Below are 21,934 nucleotides of genomic sequence, written 5' to 3' on the forward strand. Positions count from 1 at the left end.
CTGCGGTCTGTCAGCCCTCCCGACCAGCGCTGGTCTTGAAAAATATTTATTTTTTATTGATTAATCTTTTTTTTTCGAAAAAAGTACCAAATCAGCACGAGCTTATTGCTTATCGATAAAGGCGCCCAGGGGGAACACAATTTGTGTTTGTAAAGGCTCACTAAAAATAACAGTGAAAAAAAAAACACCGTGGAAATGCACCAGTGCATAAAGTAAACAAAAACAGATGTGATAGTTACGATAATCGATTTCGATAAGTCGCACACCTTACTCAGCTGTTCCAAATACAACACTTTCTAACTGCGCTATCCAACACTGAAATAAATCACACATTTATCAAATCCTCAAAAATCCAAAACACAAAATGGTAGAACTAGAGGGTTATGTCGGTAAATAAATAAACAAACACTGTTCACGCTGTTGCTAATAAATTGCCCCATTTAGTGGTTCCCCTGCGGACAGCCCCGCAGGCCAAGTACTGCCACAGCGTTTACATGCGGGAGCACTTCATCCGGCTGATGGATCCCAACAAGCCCAAGGGTCGCACGCTCTTCCTGCTCAACATTCCGCCCTACGTGACGGAGGACAGCCTGAAGACGGTCTTCGGCCGGGCGGGGACCATAGAGGCCGTGGAGTTCGCCGCCAAGCCGGGCAAGGAGGAGACCATAAAGTGGTACGAGGGCACCGGCGAGCCGTTCTCCACCACGCGTCCGCCCTTCAGCTTCAAGGTGGCCTACGTGGTGTTCCAGAAGAGCAGCAGCATCGGCAAGGCCCTGGCCCTGAAGAGCATCGACCTGTTCAACAGCAGCGGCGAGTGCATCGTCCAGACCGGCATGCAGCTGTGGCACGAGGAGTACGAGGGCAGCTACCTGATGGAGGCTCGGAAGGCGAAGCTACAGGTCAGCAAGTACATGGCCGGGTACGACAAGAGGGAGCGAGCCGCCGCGGAGGCGGCCAAGACCGGGGAGGCCGATGCCGACGGATGGGTCACCGTGGGCAAGGAGGGCCGCAACGCTGGCTTTGAGCAGAAGGCCTCTGTGATCGGACGACTGGAGCAAAAGGTGGCCAGGGATCACAAGTCCAAGGAGCTGAAGAACTTCTACACCTTCCAGATACGCGAGAGCAAGATGCAGAACATCGTGGAGATGCGCAAGAAGTTCGAGGAGGACAAGCAAAAGATCGCGCTGCTCAAGCAATCGCGACGCTTCAAGCCGTTTTAGTCAGTTCGCATAGGTTAAGCTTCGAATAAAACTTCTTTATGATACAGACCACATGCCCGAACTTCAGCTGGCCTGACCGCAGGCAAATCCCCATAAATTGGCTGCCGTCATTGACACTGCCGCGACCAAATCCTGGCCACGACAAAATCCCACAGCAATGCCATAACTTATAACCGGCCGCAGTGCGAGGGCGCTCATAAAAGCTTATAAAAAGCAAATAACAAGAGAGCCAACTTGGGGATTGCAGACCGACGCAACGGCCGCTGGGCTTATTGTGTGATAATCACATTTGGTTTATGTTAATTCGAGAAATGATAAAAATATTTCGCTTATCAACTTTAATCATAATCGTCGCTGTGCCGTCGCCTTGCCCGAGACGCACTCGAAAACTCACTCGCCAGGTCCACGCAGCACGCGATCCCTCATCCCCGATCCGAGGAGGGTATTGATGGCCCGGCTCAGGGCCGGACTTATTCAGATTATTTGAAAAAAGGTTTGGGCTTATTTGCTGCGTAACATATTATGGTGTTGTATTTTGTATGTTGAAAATTGTAATGTAACGGCATGGTTTAGGTTCCGATCATACAGATTGTATTCGTTGAACGTATATAACAATCATTTCCGATACTATGACGTATATATAATCCTGATCGGCGATTGCAGATTTATTACGCCAATTAAACGCGAAGTTATGTGGCCCATTTTGGTTTAAATGGGTGTTACACAAATTTCGCAACGGAATTGCATATTATTAACATACAATTTTTATAATTACAAGGTATTGCACTGAAAATTAGGGATTTTGTTTAATTTAACAATGGCTAGGAAGACAGCTAAGGGTAGCAAACTGACTTGATTTGTAATTTTTGGATTTTATTTTGTAATTCTGCAAATAACAAATCAGGAATTATGTTGCTAATTCTGCTTCGCTTAACGAACAAACCATTTAGTTTTTGATTTCGAGAAATGGAAGTTCGATTATACTTTCATATTGGAGTTCCTTTTTCCCAAATGCTTATTTAACTGCATTATTGTTATTAAAAAAAAATTGATTTTATATCGAAAATATTTATTTTTTTATAAACAAAATAATCATGAAACACAATGATAAGCACAATAAATAGTTAGATAATATTTCTTTTAAATGCATTTGACATGTACGTACTTACGAGATGGAAGTACATACATATATAAGTTGATATTAATATGAACTATTTTCCCACTTGACTCTACACTGAAGAAATAAGAACTGCCCTGGACATCTGAGTCCGCCCCTGATCTGTGACCAATGCGAGGCGCATGAGTCTTCGAAGGCCCAGACCCTAGGTAACACGAGATTTGGTGCAGACATGGGGAGTGAAATACAAACGAGGAACGCGTCGGGTAACGCATGCTGACGATGATCGCCTGGTTCTTGTGGCTTTGCTGTTGCTGTTGTTGCTGGTGGCCTACTGTGGAGCCTGGAGACAGCCACACATTCATAATTTCTTCCGATTCGTATCGTTTATACATTTTAAATTGATTAAAATGCGATAAATCATAATCGCCAACGTCGGCCTGGCCCCAGACACTCTGGGACTTGGGAACTCGGGAACTCGGGAACTTGGGACCATGTTCGGGTGATGGAACGATTTATGCGCCTCGAACATAATAAAGTGTTAACGGAACGAGTTATTAAGGTAGTTTGAATGGGCCCAAGTTAATAAAGGCCAAAAACAATTTGCATGGCCAGTGTTGCAGCGCCGAGATGCAGCGTCTAGGGTTGCATCTAGGCCTAGATGCTGGGGCCCCAGCCTCCATCCCGGCTCAGCTAAGCTATCCCACCGATAGACGGACACACAAGATGTCGAGAAATATAACATAAGCCGACCACACGTACGTCTCTCATGCCGCACAGCTGGACACCGAACCCAGTCCCAATTCCAGTCCCAGTCGTCGTTCCTCGGTCCGCTCGGTCCGATCGGTCCGCCCGACGAGTAAAGGCTGAAACGCCGTGTCTTGTGAGCAGAACAATCAATAAATTTGAACACGTGAGCGGACGCGAATGCGGACGACACTCAACAGGAACGGGACGCGAACGGGACGGATCGAGCGACCAGAAACCCCACAACAACAGCCTCGGCAATTCAGAGCGATAAGTGATCAGTGCGCCTTTTCGACTGATTGTTCGGAATTAATGATTCAAAGGGTGAGTAAAGACCCATGGAAGGTGCGGAATTACACTTTAGGAGCCACAAGGTTGTGCTGGATCTTGGCAGAAAGAGAATTAAAGCGACCCGGACTAAAACAATTAATTAACTAACACAAATTTGTTTATTACTTCTGGAAATTTCGAACTTGAGCTCGTCAAACTGAGCATTTACATCTCCCACTTGTGCACTTACAATGACCAACGAGCGAGCTATCCACTGAGGCCCACAAGTCTTCGGTGGATGGTTTCTGTAAGCCTTCAGATATTTTCAAGCTAGTATGTGGGTATTTTGCTCTTGATCAGGGTCATAAGCCTGTTCCGTATGAACGTCCAGATGCGGATACTTTAAGAGCTAGAGACTTGGAAACTAACATGCAGATTCTAGCCTACGCAGCGCCACTTTAGTCTAAAATTTGGGGTAAAGTGCAATACCCTCTGCAAGGGTGTCCTAAACCGTATTCAAATCACGAACGTCAACAAAACAACTAGTAGCAATCGCCGAAATTGAACCATGGTGAGGAATCAACATCATCCGTTAATATGGGCTCCCTACGCGCCGTCGATGGCCCGTAGAGATTGAACCGCCTGGAGCCAGCAACGACCTCGCGGTACCGCCTCACTGGAGTCCTGGACATGTGCAGCTCCATCAGGTCCCAGTCGTTGACGTCCCGGAAAACCGAACGAATCATGTGCATGCGGCCCAGCAGCTCGGTCTCCCGCAGTCCCTCGTACCTCCGGCCGGTGCGGGCTCGGAATGTCTTGTAGACCTCGCTCTGCTGCTTGGTCTCCGTGGCCGTCTGCAGCTCCTGGCGGTAGAGGGCTCGGATTCCCCGGCCCAGGTGCCGAATGTGCTCGAAGTTCCGGACGTTAAGTGCCACCAGGGCTACGGCGTCCAAGTTTAAAAGCTTGTGTCCGTCAATGTAGTTCTCCCGAAACGTTTGCTGCAAGGTAAGTAAAACCCTTAGAAAGTATGAATTGCACTTAAAGTACTTAATCAAGTCGATGGAAAGGCACATTCTAAAAATGGTCCCCTTGCTAGTTATATTTGCATGGTCGTAGGACTAGACACTCTGGATTGCCCCATCTGTATACACAAAAGGCTTTTAAACAGGAGCTACCTTCATTAACTGTTTATCTTAGCAACATTTTGATGTTGATATTACTTATCGAGTTTTTATAGCCTAAACCTTTTATTATTTATTAATTTTCAAAAAAAAATCCACTGACCGACGAAAAAGTTGCGTTTTAAAATGGATATAAAAGAAGGGTGAACATTTTTCAAGCAATTTTTGTTTATTGATTAGCCCCAACATTGCGGTTTATTAGAGGAAGATCATTTCCTCACTTCCTATGGCTGCCAAGGGAGGATTTGCAGTAGGTCACACGATTGACCAAACTTGTCAGCCCAATGGCCTCAATGGCGACTTCGATCTCGTGCTTTATTTCTTCCATCGTCTCTGGATGGTTGGCACAGCACTTATTCTTAACGGCACCTCAAAAAATATAGTCCAACGGGGTCAAATCGCCGATGCATGGCGGCCAGTTGAGATCGCCTTTTAGAACCGACTTTAGAATCCTTCATTCGTGGGAAGCGAAATACCTCCAACATGCCGAGATAGCGGTCACCATTAACGGTTACGGCGGCTCCTGAAACTTTTTCGAAGAAAAACGTGCCAACGAAACGACGTACGGGTTTTGGAGGCCCAAATTCGGAAGTCCTGCTTATTGGGGATGTAAACGAGTTTCACCTGAAAAATGATTTATTTATAAAAATGCTCATCTTCCATCAAGCGCTCCTCGGCATAGTGCGCGAACTGAAAACGCATTAAGTGGTCTTCCATCCGATTTTTTTATATCCATTTAAAAACGCATTTTTTTTGTCTTTTTTTATATACTAGGTTTTCTGAAGTTTTTCTATTATACTTTTGTCAGGTGCGAATTTAATGGATAGACGTAGCTTATTTTGTGACCATTTATAGTAAAAGACATTTGAAGCTAATCGAAAACAATAAAAAATGTAAGTGTCAGCAACGTCCAAACGCTAAAAAGTTCATATATAGAAGGAAAATATAAGTGCCAGACAGTTTGTATACGAGACAGTTAAGGCTCGACTTTGAAGTAATAGGAATGTTGTTATCTACATGAACATCCTTGAATGCCAATGCATATTACACTAACCTCGTATTCAGGGTAACCAAAGTTGCGCAGCCAGTCGGTAACATCGTTGATGCTCCACTTGAAGACTTCCGTGCGGGCCTGGGAATCCACGATAGCGGCGCAGAGATTGAACAGCGAGTCCGGCGTAGCCTTGAAGGGCAGTGGGACATCCCCCCTGTCGTACTCCACGTCCGGGAACATGTAGCTCGGGTAACGGAAGCTGAACTCCTCCTCCTCCTCCTGCGGTGGCTCACAGATGTCCGGGCTGTCCATTCCACCAGCGAAATGTAGCGATGGCGACGGAACAGACGAAGTCGAAGACGGAGACGGAGACGTTGAGAACGACTCCATTCGAGGGGAAGAAGCGTACTGATTCTTGGCTAAAACAAATTGAGTTGCCCCACAAAGTTTTGGTTGCGGTTTCCCTTCAGGAGTAAGTGGTGTTCGTGTCTGTTACATAGTTTGCTTGCGTTTTCTTTGTTTCTCTTTCATTTATGGCATGCCCTATGATATTCCCCAAATGGTTTGTTTCTTATGCTACAATGCCAGGCACCAAGTGAAAGCTGAAGTTCAAGCTATAGTCTTAAAGTTTGAAAAGAGTTTCATAAAACTATTCTCAATTTCCCGTAATAAAGGCTGCATATTTGTCGAGAGAAAGAAGAAGTAACAACACAACACTTAGTTTAAATTAGAAAAAACATCTAGGTAGTTAATATAAATTCCCTTTTTTTGCTTTGTAGGGGATATAAAGTGTCACACTGGCAGCCTGTTTTCGCCTTTCATTTCCCAAAGTTGCATTTGCATATCCGTTTTTTGGGGTCAACTTGTTTGCCTGTGGTGCTAGGGTTTTTTGGCACCAAATCCATGTTCTGGGGTGGGTATTTGCTGCCAGAAAGTATGCTATTTAAAGACAGTCACGGCAAGATTCCTATTAATAGCACGAGTTTCGATTCGCAATTCCACAATCTCACTTTAGTTTCTCATCCTGATAACATTGAATTCGTGTTCCGATTGTTGGTTTTCGTTTGGGAATGCGGTTAGATTTACGGCCCCCGGCACGGCTACCCACACTATCGACCGGCGTTACAGGTGGAGTTCGCGGAGATCGCTCACTTCCACGCCAGTTCCACGCCAGTTCCACGCCAATTAGACCCACATTCCTCGGGCGCGAAAAAGAGATGCCGCATCGGCTGGCCGCTGACTCCGCCCACCGGAACGGACCGCTCGCATTGGCCACGAGCAACAGCAATCGCCATGGCCTCAGCGCAAGGGAACCGGAATCGCTGTGTCTGTGTGGGAGTACGGGAACATATGGAGAAATCGGTAAACAAATCTCGGCGGCGGTCGAGGAAACAATCTCCGACTGAGCTAATGACACAGCGGCATGCTTGTGTGTAAACAACCGAACTGTGTAGCAAGTATCCCGTCCGTGCATGGCTGTGGCTATGGCCACAGTGGAACCAACGCTACGGAAATGGCTATGACAGATATGGGAAATCCTTCACAAGGAAATCTATTCTATATAACTATTGTTAGCAAATTAAACACTAATTCATAACATATTTTGAAACATTTCAAACCAAAGCATCAGTCATTAAAATTTAATTTAAAAAAAAACTACTAAGTTTATTAAGCTCAAAAAAAAACATTGTTAAGAATGATCAATTGACTTAAAAAAATTAAAATCAGTGTTGAACACGTTCAAAAAGTCTCTTTTGTCTGTGAAGCCTGCAACAGTCGTACCTTGTGATTATCTCGAAAACCAACTCAATCTTAGCACCAATTTTAAGTGCTTTAAGCTTTAAGTTAATTAATAAATAATTGGAACGCTTAGGAGTGTCGCATTCGAACATTAGAGATGCCCAGACTATAGCTGAAGATGAAGTAAATCAAGAACTCTGATACCAAAAGTCTGGTCTTAGACATGTCGATTGTATTATTACCATGTATAGGTTAATTTGATGCTTAAGATGTCAAAACACAGAAATAAAATCGTGGAAAAACCAATTTCAAATTTCAAATTTTTATCGAACGCATAGACTTAGTTGGCTGTTAGATTTGAAAAGAATAACCTTATGGCATGTTTGCACAACCTTTATTACCTTCTAACACAAATGAACGAATATTGCGTGTGAACGCAAAGTAAAAATCTGAAAGGACAACTCGGAAAACCAATTTTGCCCCACTGTAAGCCTTGGGTACACAATCTCCGCGAGATTAACCCAACCGCCAGACTGTTCCGCGTTGAGTGCGCGATCGGCAATCGATCGTTGGCTGAGCGAGCTCCCTGGCCGGTTCCGATCAGTTCTGAGTGGAATGCCTTGCTAAGCGGTCTGTTCGAAGGTGCACAACAGCAACAGCGCCAGTTTCGCGATCGTTTTCGTGTGATTCCAAGCGACGGTGTGACGACGGGACATGTATCGCTGAATCTCTCTGATAAAACGGATATACCCCCATAACCGAGCAATGTTACTGCAGGAGAGTGCCGCCAGCATGGAACAGAGTATGCCCGAGAACCTCAGCACTCACATGTTCGGCGAGTGTGAAGTGAGTCCAGTCCTTCCGAAGTGTCATGATCCGGTGGAAACTGATCGAGACCTGCAGACCAAAGAGTCCTGTGCCCCGGCACCAATGGCCAGTTCGTCGCCACCCACAACCGCAGGCAGCACAACCAAAGTGAAGTTGAGCTTCAGTGTCGATCGGCTGCTGGGCTCCGAGTCCAGCGAGTCCCACCGGACCAGCTCTTCGTCGCCCTCGGCCAGGACCTGCTGCGATGGCAGTGTCTTCTCCTGTTGCTCGTTTCCACACTGCTTAAGCCAAGCGAGTGCCGAGGCCCGCAGGTTGGGACACGCTCCGCTCCCTGTGTCTGTGGCACCCACGTCCATGCACCCATACCCCTATGGCGGACTTGACAAACTCTATCCTAGCCTGTACATGGATTACAAATCAGTGCTGAGGCCGACCCCAATTCGTGCGGAAGAACACGGTGAGATAGTGAATACACATTTTCTGCCAGTGGGGGAAACAAAAAAGGGGCAAAAGGAACAAAGCGTTTGAGGAATATTAAATATTTTTAAATATCACAGTGGGCAAAACAAGTTTAATAACACTTTGTAAGCACTTTCAGTGCACAGTGGTCTTAAATTGTACACCCTCACCTTATTTAAAAAATCACAACGCACAAAAAAGTCTTTTAAGTGAGATTCCTCAATGTTACGGTTCTTGTTTGTAATCTGTAACAAATGCTTCCAAATAACAAATTCGCTTTCTTGATGAAGTGTTAACTAACACGACATGTTGGCCCACGAAGCGGATTGCAATTCATAGCGCCAAGCCTTAAATAATCGTCATATTCGTTTTTCCTACTAACAGTAATATCTACAATATTGCCTCTATTTAAGTGTATTCGGCAAGATACATTTTAACATTACGAACAACAATTTTAAAAGTTAAGGTGTCATTAACAAATGATACAAAATATGTTGCCTACATAAGGTGAGACTTTTCAGCAAACCAAATTAAGCCCCTTACTCGTAGAGTAACAATGAAAAGTATGTAACAGATTAACGACTCCATAAAGTATATGTATATATTCTTGATCGGCATCCATAGCCGAGTCGATCAGATATGTTTCCCTGACTGTCTCCGAGTATCAACATTGGGATCTCAAAAGATTTCGCCCACAAACCGAGCAAATCTGTCCATTATTTAAGAAGTAATTTGTTAAAATATTACTCTTTTATCTTTTAGTAGTAGGTACCGGGTAGGTTTTGCGGAGGGTACCATTTTCACATAAAAAGAAACTGCCTATTATAGCCTGTAAAATATTATCCAAAAATAGTTTTTATAATAGCTCTCGTTTATCCGCAATACTTTGTTTAATAAAGGATGACTACAACATTTCATTTAGATTACAAGTACATTTCTTTTTGAGTTACGTTACGCACTGACTCGAAAAAAGAAGCCTTAATTTTTTTTAACGCAGTTGAAATTAAAATAATAATTTGTTTTAAGCTACAGCGAATTATCTGTTTCAGGGCCATTGTGGACATCCTCTGAAGCAGCTGTAGAGTCAAATATATTTTTTGTTGTCGTCAATTTTCGTTTGGCGTGTTCGATACGGGATACATACCTGTACGTATCGCATTCATGTCTTGAGCTCGATTACGAGATAATCGGTATATCAGCGAGTTTTAGTCCGGTCGCCATGAAATTCACAGTATGTTCCTGAGATCGAAAAAATGTTTGTTTTGAAGTTGCAAACCATCTTGCCCTCTTAAGTTAAATAGGGTTTTAATTTAAATTAAAATTCAAATATTAAAATCAATTCCAAAATTTGTCAATGAAATGTTAAAAGCTTGCATATTTCATAACTAAATTAACTTGAAACTGGAAAGGATGAAAATAAAACTGAAAACTATTTAAATCGAGTACAAAATGTATGGATATACTATTTTTTACCAGTGTAGCTTAAACCCAAAATAAAGCTCCATGTCAAAGAAACCCGTTACATTTTCTAAACAATTCTAAATCAGCCGATGAGTAGGCCTTAAAAAAAATGCATTCTTAAACACACAACATATATTGCATATACACTTATACAATCGTTAAATTCTGGAAACCGACAGATTTTGCCTATAAAATTTGATTATAAATATTTCTGTTTTGCAATATTAAATTGCTTATTGTATTTGACAGGCAAAAGGGAAGCGTTTCCGGATCATAAGGAATGATAAGTAATTACCGCCGGGTTGATCTGGTCAGATCTTTAAACATGAACCGTGATATCAAAGTTTGTGTCAGACATTTTTAGTTTCCCTCAACATAAAAAATATTATATACTTAATACTGACAAATGTCACAGACATTCTCCGGAATTTAATAATATAATAAGTCAAATTACTTCATGCAACAATCATGCCAATCATGTATTACTATTGTTTTCCTTTTTCGACCATTTTAAGGATCTCAGGGAATCGACCATAGTTTCTGAAGCAGTCATTTGCAACCGTATAACGGATATATCTGTCCATTTCTACGCAAACTGGCCTCTCAGACTTAAAGCTATCTGGATTAAAGTTTCCTAAGAATTGTCTTTCTATTTCAGGTAGAATAAAAGCCGGTACGGGCCGGATCGAACGACTTTTACATATAGATTGTAAAACAAACAAAAAAAAGAATTAAAAAAAATTTTAATTTTGCTGTTTCAATTCGTTAAAATACCCTTTGAGAGAACTATATCATATAACTGCCATTGGAATGATCGAAAAATGTACATATCATCATTGGTTTTAAACATATACCCATTAAGATCGAGATAACGTCCTTTTATTGAATATTATTTTTGAAGTATATTCGCGTTGTCAAAAAAACTGCATAGAACCGTACGGTCAGTATGACAGCGAACTCAAGGTGGGCCCGAAATATATATACATAATATATATATATATATATATATATATATATTGGAGGGAAAAACATAAGATCGATCGTTCGTTTCACAGCTATTACGGCTATATATATACATTGAGGGCTATATCGAATCGCCTTATGATGCTCAAGAAGAACATTTAATAATATATAAATATTTAGGGACGCAAAAGTTTTTTGCATTGCATCACATACGTCTAATAAAAAGTACAATACTTTTTGGAGGGGTATGACAAGAAAAGGAACTTGGGAAAGTTAACATTCCTGGAAACACAAATAAGAGCCTAACCTCAATAAATAATTCATTTTTATTTGAATTATTAATTGATCTGTATCCATATTGTGCAATATTACTGTGGCCAACTGTTCCCTGCTTCTCGGACTTGACGAAAACATTTTGTTTGTGGAAATCGACAACAAAATAGACCAAAATGTTTTGGGTATTTATGTTACTTCCTGCTGCTTTTGTATATCTGGGGACGACGACTTCTCATAGACTGCAGGCTGGCAGCGCACTTTGATCTTGTTTATATGAAAATAGGAAGAAACATAATCTGTAAATGTTTCGGTTTTCGAATAGAAATTGTTCATTGTTTAACAAGCTGCTTGGATTTTATACATCTCGTTTGCCTAGTCTTTTCTCATTCAGTTTTATATACAACTATGCTTATCAAGTGGCTGCTAACATGCTGAGGACTATTATTGATTGCAGAGAAAGGAAAAGTTGAATTAAATAGTCGGTCTTCTTGCCTGCTTCTTTTTTTTTATCAATTCTTAAACTATATTTAAAATATTTAACACCATCTAAGGTAGAATTTGCCCAATTCCATTTATTTGCCAAAGCGTGAAACCAAATTAGCACCCAACTAAAGTAAATTAGCTCTCCCACTACCAAAAAACATTTTTGAAAATTATAATCAATGCTAAACAGTTTTTAAACACATTTGCGATGGCATGAATTGAAGGGGCAACTAGCAGGAGAATAAATTCGACATTGCCTCAATCAACAAGAGATCGGTTAAGAAAACAGAAAAGTTTCATCAATCCTGGGGCCACCTAAAATAAATTAAATTCAAAAGACCAAAGCCGAAAATTAGCCACAATTTATGAACAAATTAAGAGTCAGTCTTTAAAAATAAACTTCAAGCTCGCGCGGAATGTGGAAAACGTTTGTGGAGAAGAGTTTGTTTATTTGCTTGAGCAATTGGCCCGTCATTCATGGGCAGCTACAGATAGCTATTCATCTAATTGCCTTCAATAATGAATTGTTCCGCTGGCGAAGAGATTAGGAAGGCAAAGGAGTCACTGATAGATCCATCAAGGGGAAGCGAAGGTGTACGGTGTACATGGAGGGTGGTGTGTGGAGGGAACTTTATCCTGTAATGCCGGGGGTCTTTGATAGATTGGGCGCCACGGGTCCAACTACTGGGACATAGTCGATGGTGCTGGGCTGCCGAGCAGGCTAATGACGAGGAATGACTGCCTGATGGACTGAATGACTGTTTGGGTAAAGGTGAAGCTATGCGGCGTTTCTGGGGGCCAGGCCAAAGGCTAAGTATTTACACAACCACCCACTGTGGTGGCCTTTCCAGGAGGAGGCTACTCTGCGGCTGCCTGCCGAGTCCGACTTGCCGGCCTCTGCAGAATTATCCCGTGATGGATTGATTGCATCGCATCGCACATCATAAAATCATGGGCCAAGCCAGATCTCCTCGGTTCTGGCAACAACTATTTGTTGCTGTTTGCCTGTCCCGCCTGGTGATGAGTAGTTTGTTGTTGCCTTTTTGGTTGCGGATCGATCGATCGACCGATTGATGAAACACACTATTGTCTGATATGGAAATTCTGTTTAAACAATAATGCGGCGCCGTGCGTCTAATTAATTAACAATTTATATGTTAATCCAACTGTTAGATGCACTTTAAAAGCGCCCAAAAGATCTCTGATTAATGATCACCATAAGACGATTTGGTTTGGAACTTTAAAGATGCTTTGAAGTTCCCAACAGCAGGGGAGGGCCGCTTGTAGCAGTAATAACTACAGCTCTCTGAATTCGAGTCAGCGGTAATTTAATGATATTGGTAAATAGGGAGATCAGCTTGAAATCTTAGGAAAAGCCAATTTTAAGCGACAAACAAGTTAATTTTTTAGTAATACCCTTTACTTATACATTTCCACGCAAGCCTATAGTATAAGCCAATTCGAAATCTGCGCTTGATTTGAAAAAAACAGATACTTAGCGTGCCATTTTTATATTTTTTAATGCCACATATCGATATAATGGCAAGATGGCTATAATTTTTAGTTACAATTTTTTTCAACTTTTTCGTAACTAATATTAGTTTCCCAAAAGAAGGTAATTGAGTTGTCGAATCGAATAGACAATGGGACCAAAGCATCGAAATTTAGTTAATCGGTGCCAAATCTCTGACTTCCTGTTCGTAAATACAGTTTAATCAATAATAGCTTTAGTGACTTATTAAGTTTTGAAAAGAAATGTGATTGCTCTTTTATTGATCATTTGTTTTACTTAAAATGAGTCGCGAAGTCACAAGTTCAACTGCTAAGAAACGAAAACTATGTACAATACTTATATTCTTAGAATTGTCTCATTTTTATGACCTGTTTTTGATCAATAAAAAAGCCGTCTCATTGGCTTTCACAAAAGCTATTTATATTACAGACATTGACCAACGTTTAAATACGAAGTTGATAGTCTCATAGTCTATTGCAATAAGTTCTATTAGGATTTTCTCCTAAGTGCTTCAACAACTATGTTTCCATCTTTTTGTATGCCTGTTAAGTTACATTACACTTTTAAAACAAAATTCCTAAATGCAACTTATATATGAAGAAGTAAATTTTTCGAACAAGTAAATAAAACCGTTTTAGCCAAAAATTTGGAAGTTAATGATAGAGAAAAGCAAAAGCTTATATAATCTTGAAGGAAGAAATGTATTCTTATATAAAATAATTAGTTGAATACGTGTTTTAAAATTTAAAAATATCTATATCCCGGGTAACATGAGTTTTTTTGAAAACAATAAATCTATATTGATTTTTCTGTTGATTTTCCGATATTTCTTATGGCAGTCACATAATATAGGAGTTCGAATTTTATAAAATTAAATCTGTATTTTTAAAATTAAAACTCATTTTTTGCATATATATATTTATTATATTATAATGTCTCAAAAGTTTTTTTTCTTCGTTGGAAACTTATGAGTAAAAAAATGTATTGTTATATAAATTTATTTTACGTGTTTAGAAAACTTCTTGTTAAGTAATAATTTTTTTTAAAGCCATAACAATTTTCTTATGCTTAAATAAATCAACTATCAAAGATACTTGAAGGGGTGGTCCAAAGTTTCGGAAACAATATGCATTTTATCTAGTGTCTGAGATTTTTTTGTGCTTTTCCCAAAAGATCATTCGCAGTTTACCCCAAAATAAGACAAGCCGAGAAATATGCAAGAAGTCGTAAATACGGAATATCCCTGCAACCCGTGCAAATAAATCGATTTAAACTTAAACACAGCTGCAAAATTTACGATTCACGGATACTGCAGCGCGCATTGCATTGGCTCTCGAGTGATTTAAGATAGCACGTCGAAATTATCACAACTCATTAAGATATTTACCGGGCTGCGGGATTGAGGCTCCCGGTATTTATAAAAGAATCCCAAAGTCGGCAATTAATGAGCTCGCGCTGTGAGGGGACCACGGTGCCCCCGCACAACACGAAGGTGTTGAAAATCGGTGAAAACTCATTTTAACAAACCCCCGATGGTTGACACAAACCAAATGCCAAAGAGGCCAATTAATGCGTTATTAGCCTCTGCAGATGTATAGAAGGCAATGGCGTTGGAGATACAATTGCATCCACAAGTGCAGGAGCGCATTTCCGTTGCAATGTAAATAGACACGAACGCGTAGTGTTTTCCTTAAGTAAATAAAACGTTTTCCATGAAAACAATTAGGCGCATGCCGGTAAACCCCAAACAAAACAAATTGGGACCGTTTCAAAAAAGGCAATAAAAAATTCATTAGCTTATTTAGCGCTGTCAAAAAACCAAGAATGGTCCACTTTATACCCAGAGAAAATATGTTTTATCGCCAATTATATATAGTCGAATGACATTTGCATTCGACATTTTTACATTATTGGCAACCAAATCAATTCGGCGCCATCTCACGTTTATGGATACCAATACTTATTGACAGCGCTGACGTAATAAGTCAATTTTAATTTTTGTTTTACCTTTGGAAATAATTTTGGAATTGGAACTGACATATATCGATCAAATACCGGATCTCTGTAGCGATTCACGATTTGTCAGCTTTAGAGAGGGCGTGAACAAATTTTTAAAATAATCGACAGATTTTCCTGTTTTCCCACGCCAAACAAGACAAACAGAAATCTTACGATTGTAGAACCGAATTTAAATCATACAGAGGACTGTAAATTGTCCCATTTAATATATATTATTCAGAGACGCTATAAATTCGGGGAAATTAAACAATCAAAGAATTTACTTAGACATATTCCAAAAACATGGTCAATGTTTCAGCCGCCCTTTTTTTAACAATTGGGTTGTTCTAATTTTATGGCGCTCATAATTCAAATACAAATGCCATGGAAAAGTACAAATGATTCAATAGAATTGAATGAAGTTAGATTTTAGAACTGCAATCAACATATCGTAATTCTCCAACCAAAAATTTTAGTTAAAATCCTCTATATGTGTAGCAAGGATTACTTTAAGCGAATATTTGAACCTTAAAAGCCGTAAAATTTCCGCTGCTATAGTAAAGTTAGTAATGCTCATGTAATTATGTACGTGAATACTATATATCAAAATACTTAGATACTATTCGACGTGTACTATACGTACACCTAATTAAAATATATACATATGCACGTATTACTGGCAAAAGAAAGATACTTTTAGAATATATCATCCAGTAAGCTTTAAAAGAGAAAAACTAGTTTGCGTAGAAACGGACGCACGGACAAAAAGGCGGTCAGATAAAAATATATAGATCGAGCAGCCAGTAACATAAGAGTGCTTATTTTCCTCTAAAAATTAAGCTTAAAGTAAGCTTGCATAATTCCATACTCTGTGTAAAACCTGAGAAATAGAAAACTTGTCTAACTATCTTTTTCTCTGTGCGTATATATTCCTAGATATTCAAAAAGCGTTTAATGAAAGGAAATCACTCGGATTCGACCTCAACCTCGTGTGCCCCATGTCGTGCTCGATTACCCCAAATAATTCTCGCTCTCTACAGATAATTGTTTTTGTTTAGATTCCCGCTAGAGGTAAACAAATTGTTCGCCCCTAGCCACAAAATGCTACAATGATTATTTCAAATTAAGTGAAAATTTTATTATAAACAAACCCATTTAAATATTTTCAACCTGAATTTTATTAATCAAAATAATTTACTCAAAACAACGAAACAGTTTGTGAGATCCATATTTTGGCTGGTGAAATAATATTGTTTTGGAACCGGGATAAATGTATTATTTCCTCCGGATACACTCTACAGTGGGGGAGGATGTTGCTCAAAAGCAATGGTGGTATTCTTATAAAAATAAATAATCGAATGGTTGTGTAAAAAACGCAGCCGGAATGGGCAGAATAAACAATTATGTTTCAACAAAATAAGAGTTATCGCATATCGAGGAAGCGAAACATTCAAGGCATCTCTCCATCGACTCTAACACTTTATGTTTCCAAACTCTACCACCAAACAGCCGCACCCACCTATCCATCGCTGGCCACCAACGCGCTCCTCCGCTTCCATCAACATCAGAAGCAGCAGCACCAGCAGCACCAGCAGCACCAGCAGCATCAGCAGCATCAACAGCATCAACAGCATCAGCAGCACCATCCAAAACACCTCCATCAGCAGCACAAGCCCCCGCAGCACAGCTCGTCACTGCTGGCGCCTCTTCACAGCCTCACGACCTTGCAGTTGACGCAGCAGCAGCGATTTCTGGGCAAGACGCAGCCGCAGCTGCTGGACATCACGCCCACGGCGCCGGCGGCAGCCACCTCACAGAATGGCGGTTACCCACAGCAGGGCAGCAGCACTAATCCGAGTAACTCGGGGAGCAGCGGCAACGGGAAGCGCAAACGCTCCTGGTCCAGGGCCGTCTTCACCAATCTGCAGCGCAAGGGGCTGGAGATTCAGTTCCAGCAGCAGAAGTATATCACGAAGCCAGATCGGCGAAAGCTGGCGGCACGGCTGAACCTCACCGACGCTCAGGTGAGTCGGAAATACATTTTATTTAGATTTAGCACTCGTTTTTAATTTTGGACAGAAAGTGTTACAGTCCAGAACCTATTTTTCATAGATTTATACATGTAATTTTAAAGATCAATTGGAATAATTTTTACAAATTCTAAAATTATGATTATTTTTATATAGATTTTCGTTGATTTTTATTTATTTATTTTTTTTTTTGCTTGGCAGTTTTTGTGGCGTTTTATCCGATCGAACAGCACAGATAAAAATGTTCTTCTCTGAATTCGCACGTCCAACCTTTTGTCATATTATATTGTTTGTTCTGTTTAACGGACTCAATCTTAACTTGCCAAAAAGGTATTTGGGTTCAGTGGTCGTCATAACATTTGGCAACAACAAAAAAAGTTGTGTGCTCAATCCAAGTCCCAAGAAGTAGATCGAAAATTATAAAATCTACGATCTGAGATCGATCTGGCTAAAGGCTATGTTGTTAAAGGCTACAAGAAGTTTGTGCTGGATGGCAGAGTCACAATTTCCGAAAGCCTCAATGACACAAATATGTAAGGGCTTAAGCTTCCATTTTGCACCAATCGATACTATCATTATTATTCTAAAAAGCATATCGAAAAAAAATTATTAGCTGTTTAACCTCCATCGAAATTTGTACATTGCTCTCCACAAGTAACAGGAAGTAACGCATATACAAAGACTCGAAAATGTGATACCCATTGATCACGTTTGCCCACTCTGCTCAATAAAAGTCTCTACCATTAATTTTTGAAATTACTCAAGGATGGTAAGAAAAACAACATTTTAAAAAGTATTTACACAGTGAGCAATTATTTACCTATTTCGTCTAATTATAGGTTATATTGTATCTTGAAAAGGATGCGTTTCCAACCCCACAAAGTATATATATTTTTGATCAGGATCAATGCCGAGTAGACATGTCCGTCTGTCTGTCTGTCCGTCCGTATGTGCGTCGAGATCTTTCATGTTACTCTAAATCATGATAGACCTTACTTATTGTGCTGTGTGTGTGTGCTTCGGTTATATCTATGGGTAGAACCAAACATTTTTAGAATCGAGCTATTGTTTGACAAGTTATGGAGTTTTTATTATAAGTCAGACAAGGCTGTTGTGATCGCTGATGTAGATAGACAGAACGAAAGAACTGTCAGCGGGGTTAAGGATGATGCTCGCTTATAGCTTCTAGTGTTGACTTAGTTACAGATTTGTAAGCTTAGTATCGGGCATCTAATAGTCTGGGAACTCGTCTAAAGCGTTATTTCTTGTTTTGGATTTTAAAGTTGTTCTTAAAAGCAAAATTCAAAGAAAAAGTGGTTTTTGCACAGCATTATCGATACAGAAGGAAGTTAAAAACAAGCGGAAAAGATAATGGTTCATAGGTCAAAGTTGAAAACAAATGAAAATATGTTTGACGTACTTATATAAATCATTAAATGGATTAGTTTTGGTGAGCTTTGAATAAGAGCAGTTGTGTTCTCTTAGTTGATAATCTTAGGAGTTTAAAGGTGCGAACTTTTCAAATTTGTTATGATGAATTGATTACAACAAATGAGTTATTTATAGAAATCCGTTCTGAAAATTTTAGCAAGTTTAAATTTAGAATCGCAGCCTCCAAATTGGTCAAGTTTTACAAAATTTCCCTGAACAACTGTTAAAAGTTTAATAAAACAAAAAAAGAATTACCGTATTTTACCGACCCGGTTGTAAAGTTGCTTTCAGTCAAAGGAAGTGTAGACTAATTAATGGAACAATAATCGAAAATCCTTCAATTAGTCCTGTTTAAGTAACTGAAAGTCTAATTGGAAAAAATGTTAGTGATAGCACTCTGCGCCGCAGATTAAAAGAAATTAATAATAATACAAATGTTGTTCGATAACTGATTGATGTTACCGGTGCGAACCAAGCAAAACGGGTTGCATTTGCATAGCATTAAAATTATGATTTACTTGCGTATATGTTTAAAAACATTGAAGCTATAATGATTTGCAGCTCAATTATTAGAAAGTTATTTTATATATTTATATTATTTCTATGGGAGCTATATGACATAGTCGTCCGATTTTGATGAAGCTTAAACCGTAATTCGGAATCTTTAATCATTACTATATGTCGAAGAACTCAAAAAAAAAATAAAAAACCAGCAAAGTTATAATTTTTTTTAATTTATTTTTTCGATTGTTCCTATGGGAGCTTTATGCTATATTCGTCCGATCCGGCTCGTTCCGACTTATATACTTCCTGCAATAAAAAGACTTAAAACTTTTGGGAAAGTTTCATGCAGATAGCTTTAAAACTGAGAGACTAGTTTGCTTAGAAACGGACGGACAGACGGACAGACGGACAGACGGACATGGCTAGATCGACTCTCCTAGTGATGCTGATCAAGAATATATATACTTTATAGGGTCGGAGATGTCTTCTTCACTGCGTTGCAAACTTCTGACTGAAATTATAATACCCTCTGCAAGGGTATAAAAATTATAACTTTGGTGTTCTTTAATTTTTTTTTTAGTTCTTCGAGATATAATAATGGTTAAATATTTCTGAATTACGGTTTAAATTTCATCAATATCGGACGACTATAACTTATGACTCCCATGGGAACAATAAAAATACTAAAACAAAAAATTAAAAAAAAATTGAACCTTTTTATTTTGTAATTTTTTTTAGAAATGCTGATTAATGATTAATGAATAATTTGACAGTTCTCAATTACGCTTTTAATTTTATTAAAATCGGAAAACGATATCATATAGCTGCCATAGGAACTATTAAATAAGCTTCAAATAGCTTCAATGTAAACATACACGCAAGTCAATCATAATTTTAGTGCTTTCAAGAATATTTAATTTCTGCAATAGCGGCAAGGGTATATGAACTTCGGCTTGCCGAAGTTTGCTTCCTTTCTTGTTTCATATATTTTTCAGATTGTCCCCATGGGAGCTGTATGATATACATATGTAGTCTTCTGATTTGACTTGTTTAACTTCTACTAATAGCTTTAAAACTGATAGGCTATTGTGCGTAGGAACGAGTGGACCGACAAACGGATATGGCTAGATCGACTCTCTTATTGATGAAGATATACATACTTACAGGGTCGGAAAAATTTACTTCACGGCGTTACCAACTTCTGAATGAAATTTTAGTTTGAATTTTTGATTTTTTTTAAATTATTGTGGACAAATTATAAATTCTGATAGATCAGACTTACGATTTTAATTTTATTTAAATTGGATTACGATATCATCGGAATACGGTTCATAGGAACGTTCGAATAGTTAAGCTGAAAATCATCATAGCTTAAATGTTCTTAAAGATATACGCATATAAATCGAAATCAAGAATAAATAATTTTTGCGAAAGCTGCAAGGTATATAAATTTCGGCTTGCCGAAATTTGCTTGTTCCCTTTTTTCTGTGTTATTCTTCAATATACAGTTTATTTATTTATTGTTTATTATTTCAAAACAACGGTTTAAATTTGATCAAAATCGGTCGACTATATTATATAGCTCACATAAATGAAAACAAATTTTTAACTTTTCAATTTTTTTTTTAAGTTTTTGGACATAATAATGGTTACATAATTCAAAATTACGCTTTTAATTTTGTTCAAATCGGAAAACAATATCACATAGCGGTCATAGGTACGGTCGAATAATTGAACTGAAAATCATCATAGCTTCATATAATTCGATAGTGGCAATGAACTTAAATATACTTCGATACTTAGTAATGGTTTATTATTTCAGAATTACTGATTTATTTTTATAAACGATATCATATAGCTGCCATAGAAACGATCGAGTAATTCGTCGGAGAATCATGATAGCTTCACTGCTTTAGGGAATTAAAAATCGAAAAATAGTTGTTTTATAGAATTAGTTCATTAATTAAATTAATTTTTGCAATAGCTGCAAGGGTATATAAAATTCGGATTGCCGAAGTTTTCTTCTTTCTTGTTAAATGATTAACTAAGTAATTAATTAAATATAATATTTGTTTTATTTGTGCACTACCTAGGTCAAGGTTTGGTTCCAAAACCGACGCATGAAGTGGAGGCATACGCGGGAAAACCTGAAGAGCGGCCAGGAGAAGCAGCCCACTGAGGTACCAGGAGGTGGACGTGGGATTAAGGCTTCTACGATATCGGGAGGAAGTACTCCCCATGAGACCCTTGACTATAGTTCCGATAGCTGTTCGAGCGTGGATTTAAGCGAGCAGGCCGAAGATGATGATAACATTGAAATTAATGTGGTCGAGTAGAACTACATATGTTTTACACAAATTGACATCTACTCGCCTGTCGAAATCGTGTTACACATGTTAAATGCCATGTAGATGTATTTATTTCAATCGCTACGAGCAGTAATGTAGATAAATACTAAAAAAAGTAAATTTAAATTATACAATATAATTATTTATTTTAAAATATATTGCCTTACCAACTGGAAGACTTTTATTTAATTAGTTGCCTTTATAATTAAGTTTAGTTGGTTTTCCATTTCACACTGCAACAAAACCATTCTCACTATTTCGGGCAATAACAATAAGTGATATTAATACGCAATGCCTCTTTCATGCGCAACGCGCCAACAACAAAATTTAATTAAGGGAATACCGCTGCGATCAGCAGAATATGAAACTCG

General features: G+C 39.1%; 3 protein-coding genes across 4 annotated transcripts; 2 read left to right on the top strand and 1 right to left on the bottom strand.

The window, feature by feature from the left end:
* Positions 1-229: 229 nt before the first annotated feature.
* On the top strand, positions 230-1,271 carry LOC128253166 (ribosomal RNA-processing protein 7 homolog A). Its single transcript, XM_052981383.1, has 2 exons — positions 230-389; positions 445-1,271. Exons 1-2 carry the CDS (start codon positions 365-367, stop codon positions 1,218-1,220), a joined length of 801 nt encoding a protein of 266 aa, XP_052837343.1. The 5' UTR covers positions 230-364; the 3' UTR covers positions 1,221-1,271.
* A 2,332-nt stretch (positions 1,272-3,603) lies between these two features.
* LOC128253167 (uncharacterized) lies at positions 3,604-7,150 on the bottom strand. The gene is made up of 2 exons (XM_052981384.1): positions 5,590-7,150; positions 3,604-4,352 (listed from the first exon to the last, which is right to left on the bottom strand). The coding sequence occupies exons 1-2, from the start codon at positions 5,917-5,919 to the stop codon at positions 3,897-3,899; spliced, it is 786 nt and encodes a 261-aa protein (XP_052837344.1). The 5' UTR covers positions 5,920-7,150; the 3' UTR covers positions 3,604-3,896.
* A 535-nt stretch (positions 7,151-7,685) lies between these two features.
* Positions 7,686-21,752, top strand: LOC128253150 (homeobox protein H2.0). 2 transcript variants are annotated; one of them, XM_052981356.1, is made up of 3 exons: positions 7,686-8,554; positions 16,760-17,274; positions 21,309-21,752. In XM_052981356.1, the coding sequence occupies exons 1-3, from the start codon at positions 8,035-8,037 to the stop codon at positions 21,549-21,551; spliced, it is 1,278 nt and encodes a 425-aa protein (XP_052837316.1). In that variant the 5' UTR covers positions 7,686-8,034; the 3' UTR covers positions 21,552-21,752. The 2 variants fall into 2 exon arrangements, with proteins under 2 accessions (XP_052837316.1, XP_052837317.1); XM_052981357.1 differs by having other exon boundaries at positions 16,760-17,278; positions 21,315-21,524.
* Positions 21,753-21,934: the final 182 nt, after the last annotated feature.

The sequence above is a fragment of the Drosophila gunungcola genome (assembly GCF_025200985.1).
Source record: "Drosophila gunungcola strain Sukarami chromosome 2L unlocalized genomic scaffold, Dgunungcola_SK_2 000007F, whole genome shotgun sequence".
NCBI classification, from domain to species: Eukaryota; Metazoa; Arthropoda; class Insecta; order Diptera; family Drosophilidae; genus Drosophila; species Drosophila gunungcola.

Coding starts and splice junctions, on each gene's coding strand:
- LOC128253150 (XM_052981356.1), top strand. CDS start 8,035: ATGTTACTGCAGGAGAGTGCCGCCAGCATGGAACAGAGTATGCCCGAG. Junction 8,555..16,759: donor AATTCGTGCGGAAGAACACG/GTGAGATAGTGA, acceptor ACCACCAAACAG/CCGCACCCACCTATCCATCG. Junction 17,275..21,308: donor TGAACCTCACCGACGCTCAG/GTGAGTCGGAAA, acceptor TGCACTACCTAG/GTCAAGGTTTGGTTCCAAAA.
- LOC128253167 (XM_052981384.1), bottom strand. CDS start 5,919: ATGGAGTCGTTCTCAACGTCTCCGTCTCCGTCTTCGACTTCGTCTGTT. Junction 4,353..5,589: donor TTGGTTACCCTGAATACGAG/GTTAGTGTAATA, acceptor CTTACCTTGCAG/CAAACGTTTCGGGAGAACTA.
- LOC128253166 (XM_052981383.1), top strand. CDS start 365: ATGGTAGAACTAGAGGGTTATGTCG. Junction 390..444: donor AGAACTAGAGGGTTATGTCG/GTAAATAAATAA, acceptor TGCCCCATTTAG/TGGTTCCCCTGCGGACAGCC.